Source organism: Perna viridis, chromosome 11 (assembly GCF_037379345.1).
Source record: "Perna viridis isolate PV_CMFRI_1.1 ecotype Kerala chromosome 11, ASM3737934v1, whole genome shotgun sequence".
Lineage (NCBI taxonomy): Eukaryota > Metazoa > Mollusca > Bivalvia > Mytilida > Mytilidae > Perna > Perna viridis.
Genome location: NC_142455.1, coordinates 3,101,120 through 3,120,708, shown reverse-complemented (window position 1 = coordinate 3,120,708; position 19,589 = coordinate 3,101,120). Strand labels below are relative to the sequence as shown.

Here is a 19,589-nt window from a genome sequence, read left to right as displayed (position 1 = left end):
CAGACAGTGGCATACCATCATTCAAATCTCAACAAAACAACAAAAAAACAACTAGAAATACAATGAAAGCTGTCTTAAATCTGACCTTTTTAAATTGATTTTTAGGTGTGTTTAATTGTGTAATATTTTTTCCACAGAGGCCAGATTTATAAAGGGGAGAGTGAAGTGATCATGTCAAAGTACTTTATCCCCGACAACATTTTTTGTGCCTGTTTCAAGTCAGGAATTTCTGGCCTCAGTAGGCCTTGTTTCATTTTCACTTTTTGTTTTCTTTTATGTTGCTGGAGTCTATCCTGGGGAACTATTTTGCTCTACCTATGTACAATATCGTTTTGTGGCTAACTACAGCCTGCCCTGTGATGTGAGAGTTTCCTCATCATTCATTAAAGACCCATGGGTGGCCTTAACCTGGCTTTTTCATCCCAGTGGGCCTGTTGTCTCTTAGACACATTCACCATATCCATTCTTGTCGTAACCTGATCTCCTTTTGGACTTAAAATGTACTTGGTTTATGAAGGTATTTAGTTTTATACAGGTTAAAAATGTATAGAAATTGATACAAAAGGATAGGTCATCAGTTTATTCGGGATATAGTTTAGACAGGTTTTACAATATTTTATGAAAAAAAAAAAACAAATCCGTACAAGTACACCATTAAGGTGGTCAAAAGTTTTGTTATGTATAATAAATCCTTTTAAATACCACACAATTTTAGTCTTTTCATAAACATTGCATTTTAATAAGTCAAAACTGTGTCAAAAAACCCTCATTACAGAGTATCACCAAAAAATAAGTTTCCCTTCTCTACCCCCCCCCCCTTTTCCCTCAGAATGAGTTTTTTGTTTCTGCTTTGTGTTTTTGTAAAAGATGGCCTGATACCTGGACAATAAACTTTTATTCTACATGCCAATCAAAAAAAATGAGTCGTCAACTATATTTTGGCCTATGGCAAGATTAACCGATAAAAGCTTAATAGTGTTCGGCTTTGAAATTTTTTACAAAGCTCATTATAGGGTAAGCTTTGTAAAATTCAGATGTTTATCGTGCATTGGCAAAGCGAAAAGTGAATTTGTGTTATCGGTACTTTTTGTCTTCGTATAAAAGAGAACTGTAAACAACTCCCGATCATTTATGTACAGTGAAACACTTTAACCTTTAACCCTTTTTGGACTTAAAAATTGGTTGGGTTTAGATGGGTATTCCATTAACCTATATTGAAAAAAAAAACAGATCTAAACTGATATAAAGGGACTTTTTAAAGTGTCTGGTTTAGACAAGTTTTCAGATTTTCAAGATTCAGTTTAGATAGATTTCACTTTACTTTGAAAAAGTGAATAATTTCCATCGACCCTATTGAATATACTGTATAGCCTCCATGCGTAAAGATTATAATGAGACCAAACAATACCCATTCTGCCTTTATCAAAAATCTAAATTTAGGAAATGAAAGTCCTACAATAAAATGTGTCAATCAAAAATTTAAGTACTTCCCTTTCTAAAAGTTAGGCAAAATGTGTTTAAGTGTAGCACATGAAGGAAAAAACCTGCAGATTTTATTGCATAATATAAATTATATAATTCATACTTATAACCTTCAGATATAATAATTTAAGTATCACTCCACTTAAGAATCATGCAAAATGTGATTCATGATTGGAACGCCTAAATATTTTTATTTTTGATATTTTGTTTAACATGTCATAGTAAACAGAAAGAAACAAGTGGTTTTTCATATAGGAGATTAAAATTATACAGAATGCACTGTAGATTTCAAAATTAAGGGAGATAACTCTGTAAATGCCACTCAAATACAATAGAATCTATTACATTTTCAATGTTGATTATCTCATAAGAACAGGCAGATATGAATGAATAATTACACATTTCAAAATATACACCCATAAAACAACTTAATTACAAAAATAAAAATATACAGCCTTTTTTGAGGTGTATCACATTTTTCAGATTTTGCATGATTCTTACAAAGACTGCTACTGAAGTGTTCATAAGTTTGTCCTTTAAAGATATTGATTGGTCAAATGTTGTTGAAATGCGCTGTGGAAAAATGGTGGGAAATTTTCCTACATTTTTTTAAAGAAGCTGTCAAAAATACCTATGCCACAGATGCTTTAGGATAAATCTAAACAGCTTTTCAGTTGTTTTCTAGATGCATAGAATATACCTGAAGTAAAATAGACCAAACTGAGAAAAATGACCCCCACTGCCCGATTCTTACACTGAATGGTACTTAAATGGTATGCCAAGTGGAGAAAAAAAAATCATATTTTAATTGTGGCAGTTTGGCAAACAAAATTACTAAAGAGTAAAATTTTAACTTTTGGGCCTCATTGGTTTTGAATCGTCCTGGTTCAGATGAGAATGTACTTACAGGTTTTTAATGACAGTAAACCGTTTAATCTCTTCACTGAGTATTTATAAGGCATTTAATAGGAATTCTTTACAACATTGATGTGAAATAGTGTTTTTCCTTATTTAATGATTTATGGCTTGGTAACTCGTCAATAACTAAATAGAGCGCAATGTTCGGCAAACAATCGGTACTATTGGACAGAACCATTTGTTTTGATGCTCTCCTATGGTGAGGAAAAAAACATTTTCCTTATCAATAGCTACTTTAAGACTTTTTTTCGACATATCTTGTAGAAGGGTTAAAAATATAACACAAATCTGCTCGCCAATATTAGGCAGAATTTCTAAAAACTTCTCATTTGTAAAAAGTGTTTGATTATCTTTGTTTTTTTTTTTTTTGTTATTTATGAAGTGAAGTTCATTGTTATGAAATATTTACAAAAAATTCATTTGATAACAATTACTGAGGATGTGTAGTGATAAGAATATATATCATGAAATGTCTTTTGGTAAAATGAAATATCTTTCAATAACATGAAATGGATATAAAAATTCTATAGAAATGAGATAACAAAAATCCTGACATCCGCGTTAAACTTGGTCTCCCACAAAGCTTTAACTGAAAGCTTTATTAATGCTGCTTAACCAACGCAATACCGCAATACCGAAAAAAAAACAAGATGTAATTTTCCATGCAATATTTTAATTATTTGAACATAAATCTTTTACCGATTCACAGCTTTTAACAATAAAGGTAACATGACATGGTTTCACCTATAACCCAAAGATGATTATATGACTTTGGATGGAAACTGCACCTCGAGGAGATCATCAAGTTTATAAAATAATAACAATAATTCATTCCCAACACTTCCAACTTATCGTCTAAATCAGAACAGCAAATCCTTATTTATGTGAGGAAAATTATTTGTGACTGAAAAACACTTGAGAAAATTTAAATGCCAACAAATTATTCCCCTTTTGTGACCCCGATTATTTAACAAAACCTAGTCTAACTGACAGGTGTCAAGAATAAAAAAAAATACTATATTAGTTTTTGATGGATCTTCACTGAGCCGTGAAAATTCAACTAAAATTTCTATACATTCAGTGTAAAATCTTTTAAAATGAATCTATTATACTATTTTACTATAGACATAAATTGTAAAGGTAGCAGCGTTACTATCAAGCATTATGTACCCCGATTATCTATGTTTCCACTCCCCGTCATAAAACAGATTACCTTTCTGACAAAACGATCACAAAATCCAATAACTTATATATTGTATATAAGACTACTGGGAGAAAAAATATATTGAACAGTAGGCTAAATACCACATAGATTTTAAAGACTTATTTCATAACGCGTAAAATCATTTGGTCTTTATAAAGTAATAATAGATCGTGTAACACTGAAATGACATGAAAACTACAAATCTCAATTAGATGAGACCAATACCAAGCAAAGAATAACCAGTCAGGTCAATGGAATAGGGACTGTGTAAAAGTAATAACACCCCCCTTCCTCCCCCCCCCAACACACACACACATACACACACAAACAATGTAACGAGAGCAGTAAAAAACTTAATAAGTCTGTTTATCAAGTACACTTGCAAAAGTGAAAGTGAAGCCTGGGGAATCCCCATTAAAAATGATCAAAATGCTTGTGCTTCAAGATAAAAACAAAGTCTGGAAAACTGGACTTAGAAATGTTTTGAACAAACAATATATACATATATATACAGGAACTGAAAACAAACCAAGGCAAATAGTATTTGAAGACAATGTAGTAGTCTTAGTAAGAATCATGCAAATTCTGTAATATGTGATACACCCCCCCAAAAAAGTTACACATTTTTATTTTTGTTATCAAACTGCTTTATAGGTTTATATGATAAAATGTATAATTATTCATTCCAATCTGTCTGTTCTTAGGAGATGATCCACATGGAAAATCCAATAGTTTTTATTGTATTTTAGTGTATTTAAAGAGTTACAGAACCTGAACCAATCCGTGCAACAAAAATTGTAAATTAATCATCGAACACCAATCAGTTTCTGATTGGTCATCGATCTGTCAAGCCAAACCATTAAACCAGTGATCGCATCATGTGACCACATAGCGCTGCGGTCAATATATTTTATTGATTCCTTTGTTTTGTTTGTCAATTTTACACATATAAAAATTTTACATAACAAAACTGTGATATGACTGGTCATTAGAAATCAACCTGTCAAGCAGATATACAGTACAACCTATATAATTTTTATCTCCAAAAATCAAGGGTTATATGAAAAGCCACATGTTAATTTCTGTTTACGATAATATTTTACACAAAATATTAAAACAAAAATATGTAGGCTTTCCAGCCATGAATCACATTTTGCATGATTCTTATCTGGAGTGCAACTTTATACTTATTGTTCAAAAATAATTTTACAATCCTAAGTAAATGCATCATATTAGACCAATGACCAGTAGGTCTATATTTCATGGGTCAAATTCACAACATATAAAGGGCTACTTGTATTTTTTACAGGAAATTTGAAATATAAACATACCTACATGTATAACCTCCAAATCCCTTCCAAAATGCAAAAAAAAAATCCACTAGGGTTATAATCTTCGCTTTTATAAACACAGTTGCTAGTTTTTTATTTTTTTTTAATATAAAAAAAACGTGAATTATGAGTCTTTATTTTCAAACATTGTACCTTATCAACAAAACATGTAACCGACATTTCCCAAAGTACAATATTTCAAAATGAGTACGATAAGAACAAATAATACTCATTCTCTTGCTATCGTGACATAATTCTTATTTGCTAATGCATGCCTATTATCCTCAAGTTAAAGATCAGTACTTGAGGAAGAAACAAAAACTTGCTAAAGTTATGGAAAACAAATTGAGACTCGCTGAAGCTGTTGACCTTTAGATCAGATTCAGATGATTAGTGACTAATTTTTAAGTTATACCACATTTTTGAATGTTTGGTATTTAAAACCACACATCAGATTATTTCTTGAAAAGAGGTTAATGGAAAAAAATTGTATTCTGTTTTTCCCCTCCTGCAAGAAGCTCCTTTTTCACTAAATTGCTGTCATGAATCAGGATATGAACACTCCACATCTAGATCCACTCCTACAGTTAACAAATTTTTTTTACAAATATCTATTTCAAAAGTGGGATCTGGATCATATAGACCCAAATATTTGGGAAAAAATTAATGTTGGAGAAATTTCTGGTCGAAACACAGCTAGACAACAAAGTACAAGTCACATAAACTACAAAGGATATCAAAAGTCAACACAAAAATTACAGCACATTGAATGATTATGTTCGCTATTCATTGATTAAACGACAATCACCTTATGTCCTTTCTTTGGCAGTTAACTGGACAACAATCGAAAGAGTAATTTTAACACCTATCAATAGATATTTAAATCACCATCTCAATTGTCCATTCAACTTACTGATGAATTATCATCAAGTAAATGTCGTTCTTTACACTATATAATTTCATGAAGTTAACTATTTTACTTGCTGTAATTCTCTTCCTTCACCTACTAACAGATTTCTCCCTAAAAAACACTACGATTTTGATATTGCTAATGAAAATCAAACAAATATCAGATGCTGGTTTGTACCATGTTAAAACTCATGTTATCTCTTCTGTATGGAAAACTCCACTCATCTTCATTAAACTTAAAGACAAGTAAATAGCTAGGCCAAATGGCAAAACAAATCTGGTTACAATGTTTTCTTTAAAAAGGCAAATCTGAGACCAACAAATTGATACAAGAGACTCCTTGTTTACAGTAATTTTATAAAAAGTTTAATCAAGGGAACCAAGGTTCTAGCCAAAATCAAAAGAATGTAATCCAGAGACAAAGACCAGATATGGATAACAAAACATAAAATAACCAAATTATATATACAAAGTCCTCTGCTTTTCTAAAAACACTCCCTGAGTTGCTCATAAAAAGTCAAGTCCAGGGTGGGTGAAAAATGAAAGGAAAATTATGACAAGTTCAACAAATTAGTTTTCATAGTGCAGATGCATATACCACAACGGTCCATGAGTTCATGATGACAACTGTAAAATATGGCCTACCTCACAGGAGTTTTTTCCACTTCAAGTGTCCAGCAACGTTTTTTTATGGACAATGGAAGAAGTATGTGCATATATTTTCTTCACAGTTGATACAATAAACAACTGTTAAATTTTAAATGCATAATTTAAAATTGTAAAATCTGTACACTAGCATCTTAAACCAGAGTCTACCTTTCAATCAATCTGTACACTAGCATCTTAAACCTGAGTCTACCTTTTAGTCATTTTTTTAAGAAATGGAAAGTGAAGTTTGGAGAAACACCAGTAAAAATGACAATCAACATTCTTTGGCTTCAGATAAATACACAATCTGGAACTCCAGATAAAGAATGTCTGAAAACTGAAAAAAAAATTATTCCCCATGTGGAGCCCTCCAATCAGAAATCAGCAAGAGTAGGAGGGAAGGCCTAAGACTGAAGCATGCAGATAGCAAAATCTTCAACACTTCCGAGTTCATAGAGATCAAACCATGATCGAAAATGTCTTCAGTACTTGGTGAATATGATGCCATAAACTACGTAATCTTATCACGTTAATTAATTGGAGCTAATTACACGATAGTTTTACCAATGAAAACATCAGCAGTCAACCAGATGTTCGGCAGAATGTGATGAAAGGTGGAGAAAGAGGATCAAACAGGGGAATTGTAGTGATAATTCTAGATTAACTAATCAAGTACGAGGGCCCCAAGGAGCAACTTCTATAACCTTCTACAAGTGCTCCAGTCAGGAGAGGTTACTGAAGAACAACTTCTACCAACATTCTTCAAGTGCTCCAGTGTAGGGAGACTAACTTCTACAATGTTAGCAACCATTTTATATCCAATCAAAACTTTGTTCTAAGCATGAAAAAATTTAGCATTCATTTCCATGTTTAAATGCCTAAAAACAGATAAAAGGTACAGGAGTCAAACATGATTTCATCTTTCAAATATGGAATATTGCTATCAGAATGGTAGTAAAGGGGGATGGGAGCGGGGCAAAGAATCTTCCTTACAATTTCCACTACAGGTTTATACAACACACTGAGCAGAATTGCTGAGAATTTCGGAAAACCTATAAATCTGTAGGCACCCTTCAGCACCCTCAAATTATTATATTAATTCCGTTGAGCCATATGGTAAATTTCAGCACAGGATATTTATCTTCCTGTCAATTTAATAAATCTGTATTTCTAATATTTTTAGCGCCTGAGTTTATCACTAAATTAAAATCTTCGAGCCATTTTCCAATACATAAAGGTAAGTAAAACAATATTTCAATATTTGTTGTCATAATGAGGAAAGCCGAGATCCCCTACTTAAATATTGAATGTGTTTATATAAAGATATTTTAATCCAAACAATGGCTGTCACATTTAAACAAGTTTATTCAAAACATACAAGAATTCATAAATTGAAAAAGTGTCAAATGAAACTCCACGTCAAGTGTCAGATCCACTTGATAAATAGTCTATATTATTGCATTAAATTGACATGCATTTAATTACAGTGATGCTGGCGTATTGTACATGTAAATATACATGCCATGCATGTGTCTTTATTACATAACGATGGTATGCCGTACATAGTCTAAAACCCTCCTGTGACAATTTTATTGGTATGGTGGCAGAAACAAAGTCTCGTATCAATAAAGATACCTTATTTCAATATAAGCAATAACTAAAGTTTAAGCACTTAAATGTTTAAGCTGCATAAAGAACAAAATTGGTAATAAAAACTTTATTAGGCACCATACTAAAGCAAAGAATATGGTGTTAATATAGAATTAAAATAAGGTTTAAAATGGAAAAATAGCTTGATCAAGAATTAATAAAAATTACATAACATAATACCCAAAAAAACAGGATGTACTGAGAATAACCCCACTTAACCATTTCTGTCCAATCAAGTTGTATGGTAAACAGTAAGTAGAATAGGAAGGAACCTGGAAAAGGAGGCACCGTGTGGAAGTCTCATGCTTAAGTAATATACCAAAAACAGGATCATTCCCTCCAATAGAAACAGTAACATAAAAGTGTGACAGACAGACAGACATGAAATTAAGTGCAAACTCTTATGAGTGGAGGTATTAAAGAACAAGACTATTAATAGAGTATTCAGTCCAAAAACAGAAGTCAATATTAGTTCAAGGGGGAATATCTGCAGTCATACAGACAACACTCTAGGCTAATCAAAGTTTGTTGTATGAAATGAACTCAAGTCAACTGACAAAGGCTGCAGGAACAAGTTGACACATTGGTTTTGGCATGACATGTGACTTTCCATCCCATCTAGTCAATGTCAAAATCTGGGTCATGAAACAGACATGACTCTGAAATGAACACATCCATAGACTTGGGGGCTAGATTTCAGAAGTTTAACATGTATATATGTAAGCATACACAAAGTTCCCTTTTCTTTAATGCTAAAATTTTACAAGTAACTCTAATCTAAACCAAATCCAATTGCAGTCAACTTAAACAAAAATATAATAACAAAATTAATTTGACCAAAAAAGGGAAAAAGTTGTACTTGGCTTTTATCAATTCCCTAATTTTGTAATTACCCTTCAAAAAATAACACTACAAGACTGTATTGGCATTACTGAATGAAACCTCTATTCTAATATATGTCCTATAACATCAACAGACGGCTAAAACAGAAAATAAAACCCAAAGACTGTACTGGCATTACTGAATGAAACACATATTCTAATATATGTCCCATAACATCAACAGACAGCATAAAATACTCCATGTTTAATTTCGTTATACCAACCAAAAGTCTGAACGAACTATAAAATAAGATGTTTAACCAAAGTAAATAAAGCTGACCTCATCTAAATAGATTCTAAAACCATTAAAATGCCCAGGGCAAGAACCGATTAATAAAATATGAATGGAACCATGTAAAAAATCTGATTATAAGCAGAAAAGACAACAATCCACATATCAAGAAGTTGAACACAAATCTCTGAATAGACTCATTATGGTAGAAAATAAATCCTGTCCTCTTCAAGATTATAATAAAGAAAGGAATAATAGCAGGACTAGCCACAAATATAGTTAGTGGCCAAGATTATTTGCTTTTCACGGCCGTCTTTTTAAAAGCACAACAATTAACCATTTAAAAATCGGTATCCCTTATACTGAATTAAACGCTGGTTTGTCGTCAAACACAATAATCATTCCTGCGGCTGTTTACTCTCGGCTATTGAAAAACTTTCACTCTTAATATGTTGTAAAGTCAACATACTTGTAGAGTTTTTAGGCGAATTAACTTCGACACAATGAAAGCTTTTCAGTCTAAATCTGTCACTACGAATTGGCAAAAATATGTTCTATCAAAGACCCCACTTGTCATTTTGAAGGAGATAATTGTCTATTTTTTGTCCCACTTCTACATGTGCTAATTGGCTCTCCTCTTACAATTTTAGTTAAATTGAACTTTAATATGAGCCATTAAATTCAAAAGCTTTTCAAAAGAGAAGAGAAATCCTACAATGAAGTGTTTAATACAGACAAATTTTAGTCAGAGTAATTATAAAAGAGTAATTTTTGCCTGATCATGATTACCAGTATACAAAAGTCTGCAAATGGAAGTTTTAGAGTCTGAATGAAAATGGCCATTAACAATGTTTTATTTATCTTAAACTCTGCTTTTTTCCCATGAATGGCATCAAATATTGAATGGAGCTGCATCATTTACAAGCAAAAGCATTATCAAAAGTGAGAGTTCTGCCATATTAAACATTATATGCTATTTACGATTCCCTAAAGGATTTCAGTCTGCTAATTTGTTTTGAAATATATTCTGTTCAAAGAAGCAGAATAATTCACATTTTTGACAAGAAATATGTCCTGTTATCTGATCACTAATGTACATTACAGCAAATAATTCATGTTATATTTTGTTAATTTAGGGACTTAATTTGCAGAGGAATGTGACAGACAATTCAGTCAAAAAGAGTTACTGGAGCCTGGGGAATGTAACATACAAATTTGTTCCATACACCTACCATCCCATTGTTAGCAATAAACTAGCCTTAATTCATTGCAATTGTTCAAGCAACAGAACAGGCATCTGATTCTCTATAGGAAAATATTGGAGTAAAACACTGATAGCCATGCAAAACATTTCCATCAATGAGAGGTCAAGCAAAACATAGGAGCAGCATTCCAAGTGAACTTGTCTTCAAAGAATAATGCATTTCAAAATTTAAAAACAAATAGTGACATGAAGTTAACATATAACAGGTTCCCAAGAGCCTGAATCGCTCACCTCGTTCATTTTTTGCCTTTTAAGGAAAGTAACAAGGAGTCGCCCAACAACTTTGACCCAATAAAGACTTTTGTAGGCCATATCATAAGGATGGTTTCATCAATGGAAAGTTTTTTTTCTATCTATTATAATTTTCAAATTGTCAAATTGGGAAACTTTAATCAGGGCATAGCAGATGTACTTTGGAGGTAATTTATGGCAAACCATATCACTGAACAGGCAGGATAGATGTAAGTTAAGAACCCAATACAGTTGTCACAAATTGTCTTAAACTGATCCTTCAAAAAATCATGCATACTGTGACAGAGAGAAATATTCCAGAGAACACTTTGTATACAGTGAAATAAACAATGGCTTTACAAAGCTCATGCCTAAATGTAGTCTTTAATAGAATGTAGTCAACCTAGATACCTATATGTAAATAAGCCCTTACATTATGGTACATATATATGTTTCTTGTTCATGACTCACATTTTATTTGACCCTATGACTCATGACAAATTTGCTTAATTGAATCAACTATTATTGCTAATTCATTAAAACAAAGACAACAACTGGGTCATTATATTCTTTTGAAGCAATTTTACCATATATTTTCCTTGTTTATGTAAATAACTAGATACATGACTTTTATCACCAACTTACCCTAAGGATAAATACAAACCCCTCCCATTTTTTACACTTTTATTAAAATTTTTGGTACTTTTAAGCTTATGTAAATCTTATGCAACTATAAAATATTGTGCTGACAAAGATGTCTGCATTTCTTAATTCAATTAACATCACTTCCTGACACTAATTGTTTTAACCTTAAAATCAATTTTTTTATGACTAATTTCTCATACATTACATGATGTTGTATCCTTTGTCATGCTAGGTATACGCTCACTCAAACAGGAAGTTTATAACCAATAGTAACCAAGCTTGCTTACAAGGCAAGCCCTATCTATATAAAGCCACATTCCAAATTGGAATTCATCCATTCACTGGGAGTCAGATATTTGTGATGAATTCTGATAGACAGAATGACAGAATGGAATGTCGGATGGACAGACAAGGAGAATCTAATACACCACCCACTCATTTAAATAAATATAGTACCAAGCTACTAATAGGAACTAGAACTGTCTTTGATGGGACTAATATACCATACCCACCCACACCTCTACCTACTTTTTGCAAGAATAATTCAAATTATACTGCAAGTCTGACAAAAACTATGGAAGGCCATAAGAGATATATCACGATTTATGATACAACACTTCCTGACACTTTATTGTTTTAAACTTGAAATTAATTTTTAATGACTTTGTTTTTCTCACAAATCAAACAGGTAAAGTACAAACTGCTTGCCAAAAGGATTTTGATGTATCTACTGTCTTACCACACACCTTTTTTCAACCATCTTTTAGAAAATAGAGTCATTGCATTGCTCACAATCAAGATAGGTCAAGCAGTTAATGGGTGTAACGGAGGCCATGACAAATATATTCATTTGGCCAATTTTTCAAGTTTAATGCACCATATGGATATTGACATTATTTTTTTTTCAAACCCCCATTTACATTAATATCCATCTCAATCAGACACTGAAAAAACCAAAACCTGTCCGAACCATTCATTTTCTGAGTATTTTTTATACAATTTAAAGCACAATAAGAATGACTTATCAATCAACTGTCAAAAAACTTTTTATTTTTTAAAGTGAAACCTGTTCAATAAATTAAACCGTTTCAGGGCTGACAACTTCTTTCTTGGCTACAACAGGTTAGATGTAGATTTAGTGGTGGGTACAGGAGGTTGGCACCCCCCTTTTTATGGAAAAATTTGTCATTTTCATGTGTAAAATTAACAAAAAATGGCAAAAAATGTCATAGCACCCCCTTTTCTCTGAGATACCCTGACTGGCACCCCTCTTTTTCAAAGTGTCTGGATCTGCAGGTGTTTGGATTACTCAGGTTAGAAAGGTATTTATTTCATGTAAGAGTAATAAAGGGAACTGAGAATTGATCTCCAATCAAGAAAATGTATTCCAAGGATAAAGACTAAACAGGGAAAGTAGACACTAACAAAGAAGAACAAAACGACACATATAAAGAAATAAAAGTAAATGAGCAACCTACTGGGATCATGGACCAGGTGCACTGGTAGTCTAAGTGTAGGAAAAGATTTTGATAAGCCAGGTTTTACTGTAAAATTAAGTATTTTTTAGTCCTAACTGATATATAATGATTTATAAGGTTTCTCTCTCCAATATATGTACATGCATTTGCCCTTGTACATGAGAACTTTCTTAATATAACTTGTACAAAGGATTTTCTATCTATAGAATTCAGGGATGATTTTATAATGAAACATCCCACCAAGTTACATTCAGAGAAAGTGAGATGCTTCAATCCATTGATTTCATAAGTTGAGATCTCTGTCGGGGCAACATCTCAAATGTTTTTATTTTATTTTTGTTTCACTACTCATATAACCACTCACCTGGAACAGATGTGTTCACGCAGCGCCAAAACTCAATCTGAAAGAGAAAAAAATATTTGAGTAAGCTGTTATGAAGCAAAAAAACATAAGAAGCATAAGTATGGGTTTTTATGCACTTAACAGTGTAAATAATTTTCTTTTCCAAATTTAAACAAAGGTTTCGATAATGGACATTTTCATCTGATCTGCAGTCAGGATAGAGTTGGTTTTTTTTAAGGTTTTTTGAAACAACACCTTGGTCTATATTGAGTTTTTTTTAATGTATTTTAAAAAGACATCATGATCTCCATTCAGTTTACCCTCATATTTTCAAAATAATAAAATACTACTGCGGCCAATAATTTGACCAACAAAAATAAAGGTGAAACATAGCAGATTGTGCATGAAATCAGATGCAAGCCTGACTTCATAAAGGGTGAATTTACAAAATTCAAAATTATAAATTATAAAGTTTGCTTTAAGATCACATTAAAAATGGGAAAAAATATGAACATAAAGAAATTGATTGGGGATGGAAATTACCCTGATTGCTGTTCAAATTGAAAATTACAGATTTAAAACACCCCCATATTTTATAAGGCATTTTTCATTGCTTTTATGTGATGGAGAGATTAAATTAACTGAAAATATGAGGTAACTGCTAAATCATTTTTCAAACTTAAATTTGTAAATTAACACTTACAAGAATCTAATTCACTCAATTTTAATCAGATTCTTTCAAAATATTGAACTTTTCAAAAGAAACCAAAACTGGTTCACTTTAAAACATTTTCTTAATCCAACCTAAGAAATCATACACAGCAGGTCTCAAAACTGCAGAAAACCGTATCAATAGATCAACTCAACAGATTTCCTTGGTTTCGATGATGAATTTTATACAATTTTTTAAAAGCCTTTACAACTTACGATAATGTATTTATGAAGGGTATGCGATTATACATTGAATTCTAACTTTCCCCTCTTTTAGGTGCATTATACTGAGTCTAATTTAAAATGGGCCACCAACGTTTCCGATTTTTAAAGATCAATGCTCTATATAGATATAGATATCTCTCAAGATTTTGGTTGTAAAAAAACTAACAACTATTCTAAGTTCAGTTTTTTTTATTATTTCTTTTTGTTTTTTTTATTTTGCGGTTTTTAGACTTTTGAGCAAAGTAAATATTGTATAAGCAAGATCCAAAATAAGGTAACCTTGTCTCAAAAATAGACCAAAATCGAGAAATGTTTTCAATGTGGACTTAGACACGATTGCTACTCAGTCCTGTTCTGACAATAGATAAATCATCAAAATCACTTTCTCTTTGAAATAAATAAAGTATCACAGACCATGCTCACAGATACCATTGCTAACAATATCACTATAACCCTGAATGCTATAAATATATGGGAGCATCCAAAATACTAACCATACTAAAATACTAATAATACTTATTCATTTTTTTTTTTGTTATAGTCATTCTAAATTTTATTATAATATGACCAAATGCCTGGTCTGATATATCTACTTCTAAATTCTCAGCCTAATTATCTTTCAAATTTTATCTAATGGGCCTCTTACCCCCTAAAAATCTAATGGTATCTCCCTAAGAAGATAAATCAGGAGACCACCGTATTCATAGAAAGGTACAAAATATTACTTGTCTCTACAAATAAATATCAAAACTGTTTTTCATAGCAGAAATGTCTTCCAAGAAGAAAAGTATAAATTATATGTATCTTGGGAGCCATAACAAAATACCAACATACCCATTATTTTACAAAGTAATACATCTTCCTGTCAACAAACATGCACGTTAAATTATAAATAATTTTGGTGATGTCTTTAAGTATCAGAGAAATACCTGGCTGTCAAGTTGAGTAAAACTTATTACTACAGGTAAATTCAGGCAAACTGTTTGAGGATGGGGGTTCTGAGTACAACACTGTCAAAAATGATGGAGTGGGGGTCTTCAATGTTCCCCCTCATGGAGGGTTTTGGATGTTTAATATCATCATCAGGGGGAAACCACATGTAGTTGTGGCATCATCAGGGGGAAATCACATGTAGTTGTGGGAAAATTATGATATGTTGAATTAATCAACATGGCCATATGTAAAACTGAGTACCCTTTCCCCAAAACAGCACTGAAAGGTTTTACCCAAGGTGTCATCAGCTTAAAGACCGGAGTCCATTTTAAAAAAATCCATCCTCAACTAAATTTTCATCAATCAAATCATGTAAACTAAACAATGTAAAGAACATCTCAATCTGAGACAACACTGCAGAAATAATAGCTGATGATGACCACCCTTTTATACATCCTTCCTCGAAGTCTGAATTACCATTAGGACAACAGAGGGTGGTAGTTTAAGTTCTCTTTGTCAGATAGATTGTAACGATGTGTTCAAAACCCAAATTTTTTTCAACCAGTCTTGGAGCCAAACCATGAACGTGGTGGATTTCACAAAAAGTCCTATGTGTTGACTGTAAGGTCTAACATTACAGTATAAGAACAGAGTATGACTAAAATACTTCAATAAATGCAACTATTTTTATGGAAAGCATTGCAGATGAAGAATTTACTATTTGGTGATACAGTTAGGATTATTTGGTGCATTTTCAGCAGTTATCACTGTCATTCCATGGAATGTGTATGATGCTAATTCTGAACAATACATGTACAAATACCTTGGATGGCAGCATGACTGTCCTAAGAATGTGTCAGCAGATGTAAGCCAAAAGCATTGTCATTGATGAAGAAGTAAAGTGACTCAAACCCACTATATATGTGGGTGTATTCCAGGACAGCATATTTCATACATGTAGCAAATTACCTAGATGGCAGTGTGACAGCCCTAAGAACGTGTCAGCAGATGTAAGCCAAATAATATTGTTACTGATGATGTAAAGGGACACAACCCACTATGGGTGTCTTCCAGGACAGCATGCAAGTTTGGCTGTCACGTTAGATATTTTGTAGGTTTGTTTTCCAACAATGTGTTATACATGTAATGTACATTACAGAAACTTCGAACAAAGCCTCACAGTCTATTTTTACACGAAACTCTCCATTTTTTACAAATAAGGTATTCAATATGTCAATGTACATGTATCTTTGTCCAACTACATGCTACTGAAGTATATATTACATTAAGCACTTTTTATTCCAGATGGTACAATATAAATAGCCACTTCAGGTAACTTTTTTTCTTGCTTGGTTACTTCCTTAAAAGATACTCAAAATTAGGTTTCAAAATTTAGATAACTTTATTAATAAATAGATTGACTTGGTGGAAGTCTTTAAATCTTTTCAAAAGTCTTATTACTTATTGGCAGATACAGTAGACTGTTTTGGGGTTTTGAGACCCCCATACTTTTGTCAACTTCATGCACTTTATAACAAAACATCCCAGTAATAGTCAGTAACACCCCTTTTTTTCTAGAATTCCACCCTTTCTCAAAGTCCCAGGATCTGCACCTGTTGATTACAAAACTGTTATATTTGAGCCATGCAATCAAGTTGAACATTAGAAAATATTCTTTGTATTCATGTTTACATTAGGTATATCATGCCACTTGTAGTTTCAGTCTGCATTTTGGACTCCATCTTAGAACAATATTGTAAACAGCTATAATGTAGGTTCCTAAAAATTTCACCCCGATATGAAGCTAAAACCGACACGATTCTCAGTAAGAGCCCAATTACTTCTACATTAATATATAATATCATTACGTCTTGAATATTCTGTCATTTTTGGTGCCGTGTTTGATACTATCAGCTAAATGTTTAGACAATACAACATTTTTTTCTTTCCACAATGGGTCTCGGTAATAGCTAATGTAATTTGATACAGATACCATGAGAATTGATCTTTGTATTCCCATTCATGATGTTTATTGTAAATTCAGAAATTATTTCATGCATTTAATATTGCAATTTTGTCATATGTTAGAACAAAAGTGATTTTAACTCCATGATTATAGCCAAGAAAAATATCACTTTAGTAATGTTAAAATCACATAAATTTAGATATTGCCATTTCACCCATATTGTTTTTCATACCTTTTGCCGAAGTAAAATATTGCATTGACTACCAAATTCATATGAATAAGGGTGTAAGTTCCTCTTTTGTCTACCCTGGACTAGACTTTTTATGAGCAGCTCATTGGGTGTTTCTAGAAAAGTAGAGGAAGCTTACTCTACCTTTTGTTGCTTTGTATGTATTACTTTGGTTATTTTATGTTCTTTGTTATGTGTGTCTGTTTTCCATGTCTGGTCTTTTCCATGGATTATATTCTTTCGGTTTTGGCTAGAATCTTCAGGTTTTCTCGATAAACGCTGATTTTATAGGACATACATACACTTGGTAAGAAAAATAGCAATTTACATTATTTCCAGTTTTCAATGATTCTGTTAATTGGTGGAAATAAACTCAAGGTATTGAAACAAACAAAAAAACAACAAAAAATCCCCTTAAAGGTGCCCCAAACATTAAAATCCTGGTAACTCTTATCAAAACAAAGAATATTGTATGTTTCACTTCATTTTATCAGATATCGAGACAAAAACTTCTGTCTAACAAGAAATTCTGCAGAATCTGGTTTAACTCACAAAACAGGATGTTCTTACAAGAAGCACCCCCCCCTCTTTTTTTGAAGGTTGCAAATAAATATGAGCTAATAAATCAGACGAAACTTCATTAATGATAAATGGCTTCACATTTAAATAGCTTCAACTGCATTCACAATTGAAACATTATGAAAATACTTCTACATTTCCTGTCAGTGACACTATGAATAATTTTTTTTTTTGTAAATTAGCAAGAATAAATCCATGTATACTAATTTGAATTACAGGTAAATGTTTTCTGTATCAGGGATAATTTTACAAGGACTAGAAACAAAGCAGAAATTGGCAAAATCAGAACCAAATATACAGTAAAAAAAGAATCGTAACAGTAAAATCCAGATTTGAAATAGCGGAATTCCGCTAAAAAGCGGAAAGAATCATCCCTGCAGTATCAATGCTATATCATAGGAACTGTTTGTTTATTTGTTTTTCACATGTTGCTTTTTATCCACATTTAACTTAAGATTCTATGTGTTAGGTTAGTAAATTGAGAGATTGTAGAAAAGTACAACAAAAAATCATCTTCAAAAATGCTAAGATAATTTTTATGAATTTCCTCTTTTTTCTATCCTTGATGTGACATTTTATGACAACGTGGCGGGTGTTTCTAGAAAAGCAGAGGATGCTTACTCTACCGGTGCACCTGGTCCATTCTCCGAAGTTTTAGCGGAGTCCATGAGGTTGCTCATTAACTCTTGTTTTATTGTACCATTTATAATACATATACATATATTTTCATAATATTTCATGTTCTTTGTTGTGAGTCTATTTTCCTTGTAGTCTTTATCCTTGTAATATATTTAATTAACATCAGAATCATGGGTGTACTACTCAGGGTTTTTTTTAACATCCTTAACTACCCTGTCAGGTCTCGCATGGATGGCAATCTTGGTCCCTTCATTACCTTTTTACATACGATAAATTTCGAAATTTGTAAAATTTGTCTAACAATAATGCAGAAATAATCAGTGAAATAAAAATCGCTGTCAAAATTGAGGCATACTCATTTATAGAACAGATTTCTCTGTTGAAGACAAAGAAAACAGGATTATAAAATCCTTTAATTAGGGGAATGTAAAATGTCAACACCAAACAATAACTTCATTGTTACCAAAATCATAGCAAAGGGATTTGATTAATCCTTATAATCCATATCCTAACATTATCAAATATTGATTCCCACAAAAAAATGAGTCAAGAGACTCTAGATGTACACCTGATCAAGTTCTTTATGAAAACACAAATCCAAAAGAGGCCTTATCAAATCCTGCGACAAATGCTCCATATTACATTCTAACGTAAGCGCCTTTAAAATGGTCTTCAAATCTCAAATAAAAATATCATTAATATTAGTAACGATCGTACTAAGGATATCGCCTGTCATTTAAAAGTACCCTTCAAATTGAAAAAATATTTTTTTCTTTACTTTGGATTTTCTTAAATCAAATATGCTGCCTACTTAGAAGTACAATTTGTTTTCAAAAGATCAAAAAGTTTGTCAGTTCTGATCCTAATTCCCTTAACCAACAATCTCTCTTGTATGTTTTGATAAAAATGGACATCCTGCTTTTATAAGGTTTCATTAAAGGTGCATTTGTTTACTTTACTTCTTAATTTTCAATCAGTGTTCCATAAGTATTAAATTTGATACTTGTTACAGGTACAATTTAGAATCCTATGGGGTAGACATTTATAGTCCTAATTTTTGTGGACATACTCTATTCACTGTCAAAGATGCA

The 19,589-nt window shown here is 32.1% G+C and overlaps 1 protein-coding gene across 1 annotated transcript in view; it reads right to left on the bottom strand.

Moving 5' to 3' along the window:
• LOC148602337 (reversion-inducing cysteine-rich protein with Kazal motifs-like) overlaps nucleotides 1-19,589 on the bottom strand; it is a 74,662-nt gene that overhangs the window by 30,521 nt on the left and 24,552 nt on the right. The window contains exon 4 of the mRNA XM_088553658.1: nucleotides 13,238-13,274. Coding sequence (XP_088409784.1) covers nucleotides 13,238-13,274 — 37 coding nt within the window. The remainder of the gene's footprint in view (nucleotides 1-13,237; nucleotides 13,275-19,589) is intronic.